Raw genomic sequence first — 18,879 nt, 5'->3', positions numbered from 1 at the left:
CTCTCATCACCATCAAGGCTTCCACTTGTTGTGAACTTGCCTGCTTGTCTTCCTTGTTTCTTCGCCGATTTTCTTCTTCAAGAATAGCGGTACGCTATATCATCAAAGACTAGAATTTGGTAAACATTATTTGTCAAACTGATGATGAGTTGATCATACGAATCGGGTAGACTTTGGAGTAGAAGTTCGCACGTTCTTGTGACTCTATTTTATAGCCCAACGATGTGAGTTGAGAAAATAGAGTATTCAAGACATTAAGATGCCCCACATCAAGTAGATTCGACATTCTTAAGGTGTAAAGTTTCCTCTTAAGGAAAATTTTATTGTGTAATGACTTGGCCTCGCAGAGGTGGTCCCAAATCTCCTTTCTGCTTTTCTTTTCTTCTACGCTTGGACAAGATCCCATCCTGCAAGTGCTAGATGAAAGTTTGCAATAGCATTCCCATCCATCTCGTTCCACTTATTATCATCCCGTGAGTGTTGTCGATTACGTTCATCGATAGCAAGACAATTGTCTTTTCTCAATACAGCCTTTATCTTTAATTTCCACAGTGAGAAATTACTCCCGTTGAACTTTTCAATCTCAAATTTTGCCGCCATTGCTTCTATCACAAAAGGTGCGTTTTAGCTTGTAAAATGAACCGCAGTAATGAACACAACTCACTAGGTAAGTTCCCAAGAAAGACTGGAGGGTCACAAGCGGACCTCTTAAATACCAATCTCCTTAGACAGAACCTTCCCTAGATTGTAAGTATTCTTACTATTCCACACAAGCTCTTTTGCACCAAAGAAAACCTCAAACTCCTGTGAAAGATCAAGCTGAGCTGCAATCACAGAATTTTAAGGAATTTCTTACCAACCAGGTGCTCTGATACCAATTGTAGAAAAATATGAACCTGATAGATCAAAATCACAGCTAATAATTTGAGAAAATAAAGATAAAGAAAGACAAAATACACAATAGAACACACAGATATATGTGGAAAACTCCTAAACAAATTAGGGTAAAAACCACGAGCAATGATAGAAGAATTTTACTATAAGAAAAAATAATAGGAGTTACAAACTCTCTATTTATAAAGGAGAAAACATTAAAATTCTCTCTTTATAATAGGAGAAAAATAATTGCTTAACTCTCTAATATTTTTCTCTTATTTTGGGATACTTTAATAACAAGGTGAGGCCTCTATTATATAGGCTTGGAAAGTACCTCCACATTGTTAACTTAGCAATGTGGGAGAAAATGCTCCTCAAATATCAACATAAAAGAGGTGGGATCTCAAAAAATTTCGCAATTGCGCGTATTGTTTGATTAGTTTGAGTGCTCATCTGAGGCACAAGTGTACTCTTCTTTGTCAAACTTTGGTGAATAATATTCTCATAATGACCAGGTATTTCTTCTATTCGTATGTTGTACGAGACTAAAATTTCTGTTGGACTTTTTTGTATTGCTTCTAGAGATTACCCTGATACTAGAGGTAAACATCAAGTAAACTTTAACTTAGTATAGCAAGTTGCTGTGAGTTTCATTTATATTATAACACCCGAGTAATTTAATCAATAAAATAGGCTACCCAAATCAGCAATTTAATAGAAGCTACTAGAAAGTTAAAGAGGGAAAACTAAAATTTTCTAATTGTTTTTTAATGAGTTTAGTAGTTAAATAATTTTAAATTAAAAAATGTGAAAATGATAGTATTAAAAATTCACTCAATTAATAAAGTATGGCGAAAAGCTATTGAATAGATGTTATACAGGGAACAAGTTATTAATCTAATGAAAAAATAAAAGTAAATATTTACTAGATAGAAGGACTCGTTCTGTTGGGATTAACTGTCGTGGAGTTTGACTCAGTGGTGTTTTTACTGAATTAATTTGAGGTCCTACGTCTCCTAAAAGTCTTGCTCTCGTGTTAAATTCTGATTTCGAAGTAATGGTCTCCTCAAAGGTTGCAAGTTACAACTCCGATCTTCCAACAATGGACTACGTTCCTGATGTGCAATCAACTTCAGCTATTGAGTTCCCTCCGAGTGGGTTGCCATGGATTAGCTTGTCACTTACTAAAAACTAAAGGATTCTGAATTCTTTTTCTCCAGACTGCCAATTGATAACTGGTTAAATATTGTCCGGCTATCACCACTAATCTTTCCTCAATTTTTATAAAAAAAAAACATTACGAGATTATTGGATGATACTTTGATGACTAATAATTTTAAAAGGACTAATTATCAAAAGTTCAAATCTCTGAAAATAGATTCTGTCTATTTAAAAAGATTGAAATATGCCCATTTTCTCTTCAATTATTGTTAAGAAATACAAGAATTCATCATAGCATTGACAGAAACCATTCACGCGAATCGGTGGAGAAAGTGAAAAGATTTCAATCAATCAACCAATTAAGAAAAATCACATACATAAAACCTTATCATCATTATTATTGATATTATATTGTTAGTTCTTATTATGGTATGCCCCTAAGTTTTAATTTTATTACATTCAAACTTTGTACTTTTTATTCATATTACATTAGGTCCAGTATTCTTCTTTTTCTTTTTTCCCTTGTATTAAGAACTTATTTAAAGGCATAAAAAGTACTATTAGACAGAAGATTTAGTAAAATACAAGAAAAAAAATTATAACAGCTCAAGAGTTGAAATAAGTATTGCTTAAAAATATAATAATATCCCACATAGTATAAATAAGATGATAAATATTTTTTTTAACTTAACTAAGATCTCGAGTTCGAATTTTGGATATACAAAATTCTGCTCAATATGTTTTAAATTAAATTTAAATATATTAATATACTTTTATAATGTGCATAGTTCATTTTTTTCAAAAAACCCATATATTCATAAATCAATCATGAGTCAACCGTTAGCCAATTTATAAATATATATTAACTTAATATAAAACAGTACTCATTCATTTTATTGAGCCTTATATTTTATAGAGCATTCATTCATGCAGAAAATGAAATTCATAGACAACTTAAAAATATGTAAAACAGTAAGAACAAAAAAAACCGGCCCTTTAAATAAGTTCCTAATGAAAGAAAGAAAGAGCAAGTGTACAAGAGCTTAATGCAATACAAATGAAAGGATAACACCTTTAATGTAGTAAAATTAAAAGTTAGGGATAAATAAGATAGACTATTAAAGTTCAGTGGCTACAAAAGTAAATACTCATTATTATTATTATTATTATTATTATTATTAATGGAAATTTGTGAAAAACATTGAAAGCAACCAAGACTCTTTCTTTTCTTCTCTCATTTTTTCTTAAAAGATTAAAGGCCAAAATTACAAAGCAACGGTTGTGTATTAGCCTGACCAACCGGCCGGCCCAATCATGAACCGGCCCACCTCTCTCAGAAAATTGATTGATGGATTGATGGGGATCTCGGGAAAGATCTTCATACAACTTGTCATTATCCAAATTGCAGAACGTCCCACAGAAAAATACTAACATTTTTTTTCTTATATATATATATAAGATTTCTCATAAGATCCCTTGGGGAATTAAATACAGAGAAGCAATAATTATTTTATATATGACAATCTTTTGTAAGTAATTTTATAATTAAAATTAAAATAAAATGATTTGGAATTTGGTATTGTTCACTCATTGGAAGAAAAGAAAATTGTAACTCTTCTAAACCAATACATTTCTGCATTGTTGGAAGGGAAAACATGAACAATTTTCTTAAAACTTTCTTACAATCGGCTAGAGTTGAAAAAAATTAAAAAATAGATTTGAAATATTTTTATTATTGAATTTTATCACTACACCAACCAAATAAATAGTTAAGGTAAATTTCATTTCCTCTCCCCCCACATTTTCTTTTAGCTTAAGAAAGCAATCATGGTATATATGTGAGATAATTACTCATTGTCATGGGCATTTAATTATAAGTCTAATTCTCTTTTTATTACATTTAATTTCTTCCTTGAAAGAAGGAATCAAAAACTAAACAATCATTCCATCGTTCAACTACAAAAATAATTAATTATAGAATCGATTTTAATGTCATGATCATTAATAATGTAACAACATTGTTATTGCACATAAAATGCTTCTAGTGTGTAAAAAACACCAACCCTTCAACTAAATTCACAACAATTTTTTATTATTTTTTGCCAAAAGATGCACAATAATTCAAACATAAGAGATCCATCCATAATAATGCATAAAAAAATATAAATTTAGAGGTTTGTTTATTTGTGGAAATCCCAACTCTTTAAGAAAAAAAAAAGAAAGGAATCATACAATATCATATACAAAATGTGATAGATTTGTGAAATGAAATCCCTAATTATTGGAGTGCTATTAAGATAATAAAATCCCATCAAACACAAGCCAAAAAGAAAAAGAAGAATTATAGGAGGAGAGTAAAAACAAAGAAATTAGGTTGTCAAATAAGTTAAGAATAATAAAGAAGTGGGCCTGGGCTTTCAATGTGCAACACGTAAAAGGGGCCCACAGTGAGGGTACTGTTTCCAGTTGAGGAAAACTACCTCTACAATCACACCCTCGTCCCACTTCCATTATTGGAAGTTCTATTTATTTTATTTTATTTTTTCCCTTTTTTCATTTTTCCTGATTTAAAGGAGAAATAAATAAACAAGTAAATATAAAAAAACCCCACTCATAACTATTCAGTGGATGTTCTATTAGACAGGTAAGAAGCTTTTATAGCTCAATTTATTGGGTCGTTGTACGGAATTTTATCCAATGATATTTCTTAGAGATAAATATAAAAATATAGATAAAATATAAAAATACTCAACAATTATTTATCGATTTATAATTTATAATTTTTTTATACATAGCTATATAAATTATGATAAAATAAATATTCCATCGTAAAAAGTGCTGTAATTTTTTAAAATTTGGTCACCTTTACTTGATCAATTATTATTATTCTATTGGTTGTATTTAATAATCTAAGTTTGGAGTATAATAATTTCTAATACCATCATTTGATCCGTAAATCACGTTTTAAAAAATAGTCGATGCGATGACATCAATTTAACATATTGTTAAACATGAAAAATATCATAATGATAATTGATCGGAGTGAAAATAGTTAAATCATAAACAATCGATATTCTTTAAAAATAAAATATTTTTATGTATCGCAATTTTAATGACATATCATTTTGAAAAAAATATATACTAAAAATTACCAAATTATAAAACTATAAAATATATTTTTTATTTAATTAGCTTATGTTATATCAATATATTATATATCACTCTAATTATATACCTTACTGGCTTATTTATCATAAATATCATCCTATTATCATTTTATATTATTTGTTTATATTTTTCTATCATGTATGTATTTATATTTTATCTTGTATATTTTCTTTTTTTTTTTATTTGATTGCACATAGTTTAGCAATAAAAAGGGAATTTATAAATACCCATGATGTTTGATATAAGTTACATTTATATTCTCTTTTTGTTTTAATGACATGCAATTCTATTTGTAGATATTAATATTTTATAAAATTACTAAAAAGGGCGCCCTTTAGCTTAGTTCTATATTTTTATTACTTTTTTAAATATAATTTTTTTAAATGAAAGAAAATAAAGTACTAAATTCTTTTTCAATTTTAGTGAAAGATATCTTTATTTTATTATAAAATAAATTTTATTCTAATATTTGACTTATATAAAGATAAAAATATTATTCTAAATTAGTAAAATATGAGACCTTAATACTTTGATCAATTTAAAATTTATTAAAATTAATATAATATTAAAAAATAATTATTATATAAAAATAAAAAATAAAAGTATACATTTTTTAAAATTAGAAAATGTAAGTGTAGACTGTCCAGACTCACGGGAGCATTTATAATTATCCGTAACAAAAAATTAGCAGTAAGTAACTGTACGATTCGTGACATGTAAATAAATAAAAGGCCATACATTTTTGACAGGTTAAATAGTGTTTCTTTCAATAATTATCATGATTATTATATTTGTAAATGAATTTATTTTTCTTGAGAGCACTTCTTTGAGACAAGACGATGCCTGTTTCCTCTTTTTCTCGTCTTTCTTAATTCATTGCATTGATTTTACATTTCCTTTTCTGGTTAAAAGTAATAAATATTATTAAAAAAAGAAACTTTTAATTGCTGTTTTTCTAAAACAATTATTTTAATTATAGTTTGTATGTATTGTTTATAGTGTTGATGATGTCAAGCATGATGATATCTCTTCAAATCTACGAATCTATCTATCAATCTATCCTTTGTGTTGAGCATTCCATATAAGTCAGATGTTAGACCCAACCTCTCCCCACACGTGTGCATCCCACGCCCCTTATTTTATTATTTATATAGAAATAACTCGAATAGATTAACTTTTATTTAAAAAAAAACAATTTTAATATTTCTCCAAAAGTAAATTTGTTGAAAAATATTATATAAAATATATTAAATCTCATCAAACAAAAATAAATTAATTGTTTTTTTGTAATACCCAACAATAGAATAGGAGACGATAAAAATATTGCTTGATTAGAAGAAGCTATAGAATATTCAAAATTGAGGGTGAGTCCAAAATTGAGGGGAAAATGGTGTGTTCTAAGTTAAGTTAAGATTGAAGTTGTACTTTTGTGCCTAATTAGAACCCTAAGAAGCTATATTTTAAGTATTGGTGATACATTTACATGTATGATTTTCATTTTGTAAGTGATAGATAGGTTTGGTTTCTCATTTGCCACTATCTTTTGTCTTATGTTCCTAAGCTAACAAAAAGTTGGTTGAATGATTAATATGAAAGGAGGTGGGGTTTATGGATGTATCATTTGTTCTTTTTTTTTTTCTTTTTCCTTCTCTTTCTTTCTTACTTTCCTTTGTTATTTTGTGTTTACAAGTCTAAAATGTTCACTTTTAATTTATTAATAGGAGAAATGATGAGTATAAATATTTAGAGAGTGAAGAATCCAAGAAGTGGCCCTATTATTCCCTTTTTTTCCTTTTCTTTCCTCTTAAACTGAAAATAAGACTAATTAAAAGTTTCACTTGTTGTAAGATTTTTTTTCATTATTTATAGAACTTGAATTATTTTATTTATTTATTTTACAATGTTATTGGAATGTCTATATTTATAAATTAAAATCTAATGATTAATCTAGTGTTTGAAGAAAAAAAGGAAGAATTTCATGTACTGATTCTGCACTTTTGAATCCGAAACCAAAGAAATGTAACAAAAAACATAGACTTAAGATTGAGAGAAAGGTTATCTACAAACCATGAATACATTTTTTTGAATTCGTCCATGTAAAACAGAAAAAGAAAAAAGCACTAACAAATACTTATAGAAGACCATGAATGGGTGTTGAGTTTTTTTAGTATATATTTAATTAAATTTTATTTATAAAATTTTTTTATCTAAATTTAATACATATTTTCGTTTATATACTAAATCGATAAATAATTGATATATATAGTTATTATTTATTATTTACATAATAAATTTATGCACATATAAAATTTGCTCAACATAAATAACGATATAAATATAAGAGATCTTGCGAAAATATATCTTTTCAATCTTTTGCGATTTCAAACAAACTTCTAGAGTTTAATACGAAATCCGTTACAAGTTCTAGAGTTCAATAAGCTCTCAAGTATAGTATTATTCTTTCTTGTGTGCTGAAATAAATCTCTAGAGTTGTTTAGTCGTTGATGTTCAGTTTCTTTTTTGTGCCAATTTATTTTACTGTTTATGTTTATTTTTTGTATGTTACTTTGAATTAAAATTTATGAGTATTCTTTTATGAATTTTGTTATAATCCTATCATAAATATCATGTATGTTGGATCCTTCAGTTTAAAATTTTGAGAAAAATTGATAATAAATTCCAAACAATTAAGCTCATGCATAATCAAGTTTGGGTCTCCATGGACATAATTGAAGAACTTAGTAATTTTATTATTTTTGGTATATCATTGTCAGAGAATAAATTACAGAAATGTAGAGCTCTGCTGTGTAAACATGCCCAGCTTTTGACATTTCCTTTGATTGTGATTTCTGTTATTGTTTCAGTTGTAACATATCTCAGTTTGCTTGGTTTTTTCACTTATATTTAAGTTTCTTTTATTTGGGTATATTCAAGAATAGTTTGTTATTTCTTTTCTTTTTTTGCTATTCTCTAATAAGAATAATATATTATTACAAAACATTTAATTTTTATAAAGATTAAAGATGTAAAGACAAAAAAAAGAAGGTTTGAAGGATTATTTAAATATTGCTTGTGGAAAAGAGGCTCATTAAAGCCCAAACTAAGCTTTGTTTTGGAAGGAACTCGTATTGACAAAAGAAAGAAGTGAGTTCTTTATACTCGTATTGAGCTATCTTAAATCTTTTCATTTCAGCTATTTATATAATTTCAAAGTTCTATCATCTCAAAATCTTTCAGTTTTGTTCTTCTTTAGATGAAGTGACTAATTTCCAACTTTCTCATCTTAGGACTCTCCTCAAATATAGTTGCTATCCCTTTTTTCTTTCTTTCTTTCTTTTTTTCTTAATCTCTTAGTAGGAAAAATCTATTGAGTAGAATTAGTGGCAGATTTAGACAATATTCATTGGGGAGAAACCACTTTCGAAAGGGTACCTATTAAATTATGAGTATTTTATCCACCTCTCTCACAAAGAATGTATTTCAATAGATAGTAATATTAATTTTATTGTCATTTTAAATATTTATTAAGAATAATAAAACACTCCAGTCACATGCTTAGTTAAACTTTAAATATATGAATAATATTACATAATTTATCTTAATTTTTGCCCACGTATTATAATATATAATGTTTTTATAAAATCGTTATTAATATTTTGAGGTTACTCTTTTGATTAATAAAAATAATTTTGCAAAAGCATTATACGTGCATTAGCTGGACAAGAATTGAACAAATTAAAATACAATATTTAGCATTTTTAAAAAAAATATATTTCACCTTGAATGAAATCTCTAATTTAAGTTTTTGTCTTTTTATTTGTAATAATAATAAAAAGAAATTAATAAGACATTGAATAATTTTTATGTAAGAGTTCTTGTAATGAATTTATTTATTGATTCTAGATATACAAAAAAAGGACCAACTCGGTTGGAATTTCTTATGCCTTCAAAGTTTGGGACCAAAACCATTGAAAATTCAGAAACTTGGTATATTCAAGACTTTGTTTAGGTCATAAAGTGACATTGTCAAATTAAATTCGTATACGAAAATTGTTTTACAATACTTCAAAGAAATAGACCAGCAATTAAGCTCTAAGTTTTCTTTTTTCTTTGTTTCTTTTTCCCTCTTTTGGCAATTAATGGATTATTTCTCTTGAATGGGCTTTATTGCAACAATTGTTTTGCCTACACTTTGTTGGGTATAACTCACGCAATACATTTATGAAACCATCGACAAGAATAGACACAAGCAAAGAAAATTGAGATTTATTATGAAATCTTTTTCACATGTTTTTATAATTTGCTTACATTCACTCACTTTATGGATCTTTTAGTCTTTTCAGCATGCAACACATAGGGAATTATGCAGGCACAGAAATTTCTAATCTAACAGGGCTTGTAACACTTTAAAACTTCTTTACTGTTTTTTAAATAATAATAAAGAATTATATTATATTAGGTCAAAATTCATAAAATTTATAAAAAAAATAAAAATTAATTTAAAATTATACATAATCAAATTTGTATAAAATTAGTTATAATTTTGATTAAATTTTATATTAAATTATTATTTCTTACGTTTTTTAAATGAAATAAATCTTTTTTAATAGATATCATTTTAACATAGTATTAATATTTTATGTGTTTGTGATTACTGTCAGAATAAAATAAAATAATTTTACATATAAGTAAATTATTTATGACACTTACAGTAGAATTATAAGTTAAATTTTAGCTGAGCTGTACTTATAATTTATATATATATATATATATATATATATATATATATATATATATATATATATATTATGCTTAGTAAATTATGGCTGAATTTCAAACTTGGTTCGTGTATTTAAACATATATCAGCAGAGGGGATGCATGAGGATTCAAAGTGAGTGGAGTAGAAACTAATAACATTTATTCGAATTATAAAAATACAATAAACTTTAGTAAACTATAATAGGCAGAGATTAATAATCATTATAAATTACTATTTTTGTTGATGCTAACTTAGACTGATGGTATTAATAAATTCATTAAATTTGCCTAATAATATATGATAATCCAATCTTCAAAGATTTTTATATGTCCACCAATAATAGAGATTAATAATTTATTAATATTAAATCTATTTATATTATATGGATGATAAGGCGTGATACATTGGATCTATATTGATAATAAAGTACATTCATAACTTTACTGAGCATTACGCAGCGAGAATAATAAATTTTATATATCATAAGTCATAGAGTATTATTAAATCTATGTCGATGGCAGGATACATCAATTAAGTAAAATGAATCTTAGTTACTTTGAACCTTAGGATTTTCTTTGAATGAATATTGCAAATTAATTAGAAGTATATACATTAGATTTATATTAATAACTAAGTACATTTTTATGAATTTTCAGGTTAAATTAAGTATAATAAATCTCAATTTTATATCAAAAATAAGTACATTAAGTTGTTAGCTTGATAAATAGGAAAATCCAGAAAATAAGATATATTTTGATAAATTAATAAAATTAATTTCTCAATTAATGAATACTTCATTTAACATCTCCAACAAACTCTTAGATTATACTCGTCGTCTCTTGTAGGCAATATATCTAAAAATTAAGGACTTTTTATTTATCTTCATTTCTTAAAACTATTTTCTCATTAAACTTAAAGGGTGAGAAAATATTTTTTTTTAAGAGCCACATTTTCTCTCCTTATATTTTTTTTTTATTTATAACAAACTAAATAGAGTGTAAAATAGATAGTATTATTGGAATACACATTCATTTTAAAATCAAATAAGATATAAAGTTCATTGTTTATAATTTAATAAAAAATAATTATTGAGGATGCTCATATATTTTAAAATAAATAGTTAAATGATTATAATTTCTTATCTTTTACACGTGTCCACCTAAGAAGAAAAGATGAGATTACATAATTACATAAAGATAAATCCTATCACATCTAATTCTTACACTTTTTAATTATATTATGAATCATGAAGGAGAGAGATTAAGTGTTGTCTTGTCTTTATTGTCAAAAAAAAAAAAGGTGAGTTACCACGGACCACTGTCATCATACGGGGGCTGAGAATCTTGCATAATGGCATTTTGTTGTTCAGTGGTCAAACTTGGATCATCTAGTGGGGATGGCAATACAGGTAAAATAGATTGTTCAGTAATGGAGTGTTCAATATAAAAATTATTGTTGAAAATACTTTATATTTTAAGTTCTAAATCTTTATAGATACTTTTATATAAAAAAACTTTATAAAGAATTTTGTGAATGAGTAAAAAACTAAATGAATAGGCTCGTTGAAATTCGTTTAGACTAGGTTATTCTTTTATAGATTTAAGCTAGTTAAAGGTGTCAAGCGTAGTTAATTGCCTTAAATTAATATATTATATAAAAGAATTTAAAATCTCTTGCGTGGGGTTTCAACTCTAATTAGACCCTTTTTATATAATAAAAGTCGAATTTAGACTATAATGAGATAGATTAGTAATCATTACTAGTATTCGGGATTGAGATCTCGAGTTCGAAACTGATCTTTTCCAAATATGGTTATTTTTCTTTTTATATAACCCAAAAGACTAACATGCTAATTATATCTACTATTAAAAAAAATAGGTTTAACTTAAAAAGATTTAGGTTATTATCTCTTAATGACAACTTGATTTCAATATTATTCTTGATCTAATACGCGAGTTCGTGTAAATTGAAATTTACAAGTTGAGTCAAAACACTATGAAGTTTGAATTAGAACTTGCTCAATCAGAAAATTCTAAATTTAGAACTTGAAGTGAACCTCTTTTTTCTTTTAAAAAAGTTTGAACTCCTTTGATGCATGCTTAATATATTCAAACTCGACTCAATTGTTTATTAACAAATCTCATTTTTTTAACTCGAGCTCGACTCAAAAGTAGTTCAACTTAATTAATATATAAAGAGCAAAAACATTAATGTAATAATAAAGGCTTTAATAATTTGTGAGTCTATAAGCCTAGTATTTTAAACTTTATACTTGTCTCATCAATTTATGGCTAAATTACTTTCACCGTTCTTGAATTTTAAGGCTAGTATTATCAAAGTTCCTAAGCTTCAATTTGTAACATTAAACTTCTTTAATTTTGATTTTCATATAAAAGAACTCCCTGCCGCAACTATTAATTAAATGTCATAACATGAGTATGATGTGGTAACTCACCAGTAAAAAATTATTTTTTTAATAAAAAATTTACATCATTTAAGTAGATCATAGTCTCTACTTATTATTTTTCCTTTATATTTCTTTCTTTCTCTCTCTCTAGCTCTTCCATCTTTTTTCCTTTTCTCTTCCTCCTCTCACTCTACTTCTCTCTTTTTTCTTATCTTTTCATCTTTTAACTTTTCAAAACCCTAGCTATCGTTCATGTGGATTAAGCAATAATAAATTTTCAAAAATTACTTTTCTTTTATTTTCACCAAAATCAAACTCACAAACATATAAATATTATAGATTTTGAAAATTCCACAATTTCTTCTTTACCATCGTTAGCTTTTTGCAACAAATACTATAGATTTTGATTTTGAAAATTTCACAACTTCTTCGCCATCATTAGTTTGTTGCAATGTAGGATGTTCCCGCCATCATCAATGCAAGAAAAGATAATATTAATTCTTCGCTTGTCAGTCTTATTCAATTGCTCTTCTTTGGTGTCTACCATTCATGTCGATCAAGCAACAATAAAATCAACATTAAAAGAAATTAATTTAATGGGTATTATTTTTTGTGAGTTTTTATTTGTAATTACAAAACCTTTTTTTCTCTTTAATTTAGTTTAGTGGTAGATATTTACTTTGTGGGTTTTGATTTTAAGAGTTTAAATTGATTTATAATTCTTGATCTTTATTTTTTTTCTTTTTAATTAGTTTAGCATGTTTTGGAAAGTAATGAAATCTTTATTTTTTTCTTATACATGTACGTGATCTTTAATTTGTGAGTTTTATGATCTTGTTATTTTTTGATAAGGAAAAGATGGTTTGTGGTAGGGATGGTGGGTGAATGAATCATGATATTGGAGATAAAAGTGTGGTGTATAGATATGAATTTAGAGTCTTTAGTGAAGTTGTTATTTTGATTTTGATGTCTGATTATAAGAAATTTATTTTCTTGCTTTGAGCTTGAAAACTGGTGATTGTAACGTGATTTATTATAAAGTGGAGAGTAAAAGAAGAAGAAGAAGAAATGGAAAAGAATGAGAGATGGTAATTTAGATAACAAGACACGTGTAGCTAATATATTATATTTAAATGTCATGTACTATTCTTTTAAAAAGATTTACAAGTAGGCTATCGTGTCATTTTTATGTATAATAATGTAAATTGATAGTAGAAAGTTTTTATGATATAAAATTAAAAAAATTATAAAATTTAGTTTTACAAATTAAAAATTAAAAATTTTAGCGATAATCGTCCTAAAATTCAAGAATGGGAAATAATTTAGCCTCAATTTATTTAAATAATCCGAACTCAAACTCAAGGGTGATTCAATTAACTTGTTAGCTGGTTCAACTTAATTACATGGCTAATCTAGATTAGTGCCGTAAATGTTAAAGCAATGATCGGGTTCTCTACTCATTGAGGCGTAGTAGGCCGTATAGAGCTTGGCTTAGTGCCTTGGATTAGTTAATTTGGCATGTAACTTGTTGCAGTCTGTGTGTTTGGAGAAAATTAAGATGTTAAGAAAGAAACTTGAAGAAGATATTGTATGAAAAGCAAGTGGAAGGAACGCGCGAGAGAAGGAGAGAGGGAAGAGTAAGAGGGTCATAAATACGAGGTACAGGAAAGGAAGGGTATTGGCCGCTAGGAGAACGAAAGAGGCAAAATGTGGCCCTCTTCCCGTACTCTTGGATTGGACTTTTCTGGAAAGATTTTCCTTTTCTTAACATTATTCCCTTTTCCTTTTCTGATTCCCCTCAATCCTCTTCTTCTTCACTGCTCCCTCACCACCACCTCCGCCTACTAGAATCCCCAAAATACCCCTACCCTTTTGTCTTTCCCATCTCACCCCTCTTACCTCTTATTTACTGCCTCCATAGACCATCTTGTCATGTTCATTATGGTAAATCCCAGGTGAAACAAAAATGGATACAATGAAAACAATATATATTATATATTATATATTATATATTATATATAATGCTTTTCTTTTGTGTAATCATATTATAATATATAGAGAAAGAGAAGAGAACAAGTATACAGTGAGAGAGTGAGTGAGATTGATAAGAGTGTGACTTGTGACGTGAGTATGTGAGCAACGATAATTAGTAGCTAATAAAGGTAATTGAGTAATTAGCCATCTTTTGAGTTTTTTCCGCTGTCTATTTCCATTAGTGGGTATTATATATAGAGAAAGAGAGAGAAGAAATTTTAAGGATGCTTTTCGATTTGGTTAACGTGGGAAAGTTTTAGTGTAAAGAAAGAGACCCTTCTTTCTTTCTCTGTATCTTCATTTTTTTATTTTATATTATTTTGCTTTGAACCCACCAAGCACACACCAACAACAAGAACCAAAATTACCTAAATTTTATTCATAATAACTTTGTAGAAACAGTGAAGTGTTTAGTTTATTTATTTATTTCTTTTATACATGTTGGGTTTAAAGCCAAAGCCAAAAATACACCCAGATCAAAAGCATTTATGATTGACACACACATTTCTTTAATTAAAAAGGTCTTCTTTCAAGAAAGAAAGAGAGAGAGTATGCAACTATATGAATCATGAGCTATATTGAACAAGAAAAAAAGAAAAAGAAAACAATGTAATAAGGCAAGTTGTTAGAGAGAGAGAGAGAGAGAGAGAGAGAGAAACACAACACAAGAAGTATTAAGGTGGGTGAGGATGCTTTCGGCTAAGGAAGCTCAAACTGGCCTCGTCTATGCTGTATTGGGATTACAAGATCTTCTTCTAACATCTCCTCTTCTACCTTTTTGCAACTCTCTCTTTCACTTTCTTTCTTACAGACTCGTAGGTTTTATTTTTCCTCCTCCTTTGAATACTCAAATTCTATAAAGAAAAATAAAAGAAAACCTCTTCTTTTATGTATATATTTACTCACTATCATCACTAAAGAAACCTTCTTTCTTTCTTTCCACCACCACCACTCTTATTAATTCTATACACTTTCATGTTAACATATATATTATCAAGAATCTTCTTTACTCTTTTTTAAGTTCCTAAAATTTTCTTCTTCTCTAAAATATTATAAAAAAAATGTGGGACTTGAACGACTCGCCTGATCAGAGGAGAGACGATGAATCCGAAGGGTGTTCTTCGCAGAAAACGTCTATAGATGGAGAAGACGATAAAGGTAAAAGGGTCGGATCTGTTTCGAATTCAAGTTCTTCTGCTCTTGTAATCGAAGATGGATCGGAAGATGAAGATGGTAGTGGAGGGAGATTAATCAAGAAACGCAGCAGTAAAATATTTGGATTCTCTGTCTCTAATGAAGAGTCTTTGGAAAGTGACCAACTTGTAACACGGCAGTTCTTTCCGGTTGAGGATCAAGAAGTGACTGGTGGCGCAGTAGGTGGTGCTGGACCTGGGTTTCCTCGAGCTCACTGGGTGGGAGTCAAGTTTTGCCAATCTGAGTCTGTTGTTTCTCCTAAATCCGTTGAGGTTTCACAACCGTTAAAGAAAAGCCGGCGAGGACCCCGCTCCAGGAGTTCCCAGTATCGCGGTGTTACTTATTACCGGAGAACAGGCCGTTGGGAGTCCCATATATGGTCGGTGGTGTTTCCTCTATCCTTATTTCAGTTTCTTGAAAATTTTTATTGGCCGATCAAGAATTGAATGGTTTTGCTTTTTATTGGTCTTGTGGTTGATGCAGGGATTGTGGGAAGCAAGTTTATCTAGGTATGAGGCTATTTTGATCTTTCATTACTAACTGTAATATATTTATTATTATTATTATTTGTGGAAAAGAAATAGTTTTCTTTGTCATGGATTGTTCAAACATTTCTGATATGGGGGAGATTGGTTTTCTTTTTCCTTTTTTTTCTTGGATATTCTATGTAGGTGGATTTGACACTGCACATGCAGCTGCTCGGTGAGCTCTTGGTCCCTCCTTTATTAAACTTAAAACATTTAGCTTTTGCTTTTCTTTTAGAGCAAAATGAGTTCAATTCCCAGTTCGCAGAGAGAGTCTGATATTGAAATTACTTTAACTTTTTTCTTATGCTCTTTATTGTAGTGCATATGATAGGGCAGCTATCAAGTTTAGGGGAGTGGAGGCAGATATAAATTTTAGCATTGAAGATTATGAGGAAGACTTAAAACAGGTAAAGAAAGAGATAAAGAGAAAGTGAGAAAGAGAGGGTGAGAGAGAGAAAGCATTCTCTATGTTTCATCTTATCTTCAACAGTGCTACCTTATCTTCTACAGTTGTTTCTTTGATATGCTTTCTTCTTCTTTTTCCTCTTTTTCCTTTTTCTTTTGATGGTATTGAAAAGAATGAAGAAGAATTTTAATAAAAAAAAATGTACACATGATGATTTACGAAGTGAAGATTCTTGTATGGTAACAGATGAGCAACCTGACTAAAGAGGAGTTTGTGCATGTACTTCGCCGACAGAGCACTGGTTTTCCTAGAGGTAGCTCTAAATATAGAGGTGTGACTTTGCACAAGTGTGGAAGATGGGAAGCTCGAATGGGCCAATTTTTAGGCAAAAAGTAATCCATCTCTTCCTCTCTTTTTTGAACTCCAATCTTGTTCATCACTTTTTATAGTGCATGCTTCTTATCTTGATATTGATTGCACAGGTATGTGTATTTGGGGTTGTTTGATACTGAGATTGAAGCAGCAAGGTGAGTGGATTCTTGCATAAATCATTGAGAAACTAATCAATTTATTTCTGGTGCTTTTTTGGTCGTGTCTTGAATAATTTTCTGGTATTCTTTTTTGTAGGGCTTATGACAAAGCTGCAATTAAGTGCAATGGCAAAGAGGCGGTGACAAATTTTGATCCTAGCATCTATGAGAACGAGCTCAATTCTTCTGGTAAGTAATGGAGGATATATTGTTATGGTTTGTCTTTGATCAGTCATGTAGGCATGAATTTGGCCTAATGTAATTATTCAATTATTGGGGACCTTTATTTGTTTTCAGAATCTTCAAGCAATGCTGCAGACCATAATCTTGATTTGAGTCTAGGCAACTCGGGTTCGAAGCAAAACAGTGCAGGATTGAATAATGACAGGCAAAATGCTGGAATAGATCAACATTCGGCATCAATGCCATTTGAAGCTGATTGGCGAAATCGAGGAATTGGGCCTAAGGTATTTTCAAAAGAATGAGCTTGATTAATAGTTTGATCGATGATCTTGTGTCTTAATAATTTTTGTTGGTTCCTTGCCAGCAGCATAACATGTATAGCAGGAGTGACAATGATGAGCAAACTGAAACAATGCAGCTTCTTAGTCAAACCCACATTCAATCTCCAGGAAGCAGTGAAGCACAAAGATATGGACAATTCAGGAGAGCAGGAGAGGCTCAGGTGTTTCATGGTTTTTCACCAAATTATCTAGTGAGTTAACAGTAATTGAGCTACTATGTCTGGGACTAATAAGGAAAGATAGTAATTGTTCTTAAAAATTTGACCTGACTCAATTCTTATATATAATATAGATTCAGTTTCCAAGCAGCAGCAATGGAGGCCGAATTGGCAGTGATCTTTCACTGTCTCCAAGCGATAATCATCATCAGTATCATCAGCGACAATGGCAATCCGGACCTCCTCCTCCTCATCATCATCAGTTGGTTGCAAATGCTGCAGCATCATCAGGATTCCCACAGCAAATTAGGACTCCACAAAACTGGCTGCAGAAAAATGGGTTCCATTCTCTATTGAGACCCTCTTAACCCATAATAATGAAGTAGCCATTTCCATCTAAATTTATTCTGTACTCTCAAATTCTCTCCCTCTTAATCACCTTGTTAATTTTTTTTTTTCTTTCTTTGCTTCCAAGCAAATGTAAAGAACAATGGGCTTTTTCCAACATTCCCAGAGAATCGAGATACGTGGCAAGAAAAATGATAGAAAAGAAAAAAAAAGAGAGAAAAGTTCCTAGCCTCTGGGAATTGTTGGTCGCCAGTCAAAAATTAACTAACAAAGGGACGAAATCTTTCAACTAGTTTATATTCATCCTCAGTTTCTGACTAAAACTTCTATATATATACATAATATCATGATAATATTTTGTTTAAAAGAAAGAAATAAAAATAAAAAAATCTTTGATAATGAATTGTTGCTTTGTTATTTTGTTTTGCTTTGCTGTACCTATATAGTATTTAATTGTGCACCTACTTATGTGTGTGTATATATATATATATATATATATAAAGAAGCTGCTATACTATATATATACTATAGTAGTATAGCATATTTTATTAATTTGGTTAAAATTATAATCAATGTTTTCAGTCGCCTAACTTCATTTTGGGTAAACATTATACTAAATTTTGTGTACCAAAGTGAGTCGTCTATACAGTCATAGTTTTTGGCTTTTCCTTTTTAACTGTTACCCTTCTCTTTTTAAGCGCCTGTGTGTGAAGCTGCGACCAACTCTTTGTGGAGTGATTCCTTTAGTTCCCCAATTGAGTAATGTTTGTATAGGCAAAAAGCAAG

General features: G+C 29.0%; 1 protein-coding gene across 2 annotated transcripts; it reads left to right on the top strand.

Moving 5' to 3' along the window:
* The first annotated feature begins 14,828 nt into the window (after positions 1 to 14,828).
* On the top strand, positions 14,829 to 18,396 carry LOC8260999 (floral homeotic protein APETALA 2). Of its 2 annotated transcripts, none has more exons than XM_025159990.2 (10): positions 14,829 to 15,979; positions 16,084 to 16,109; positions 16,272 to 16,302; positions 16,447 to 16,534; positions 16,780 to 16,925; positions 17,016 to 17,060; positions 17,161 to 17,252; positions 17,361 to 17,530; positions 17,611 to 17,778; positions 17,880 to 18,396. In XM_025159990.2, the coding sequence occupies exons 1-10, from the start codon at positions 15,468 to 15,470 to the stop codon at positions 18,111 to 18,113; spliced, it is 1,512 nt and encodes a 503-aa protein (XP_025015758.2). In that variant the 5' UTR covers positions 14,829 to 15,467; the 3' UTR covers positions 18,114 to 18,396. The 2 variants fall into 2 exon arrangements, with proteins under 2 accessions (XP_025015758.2, XP_048233260.1); XM_048377303.1 differs by having other exon boundaries at positions 14,843 to 15,979; positions 17,614 to 17,778.
* Positions 18,397 to 18,879: the final 483 nt, after the last annotated feature.

Source organism: Ricinus communis, chromosome 7 (genome assembly GCF_019578655.1).
Source record: "Ricinus communis isolate WT05 ecotype wild-type chromosome 7, ASM1957865v1, whole genome shotgun sequence".
Taxonomy (NCBI): domain Eukaryota; kingdom Viridiplantae; phylum Streptophyta; class Magnoliopsida; order Malpighiales; family Euphorbiaceae; genus Ricinus; species Ricinus communis.
Note: the sequence above shows the minus strand (reverse complement) of the source record. Positions and strands in the feature narration are given on the sequence as shown.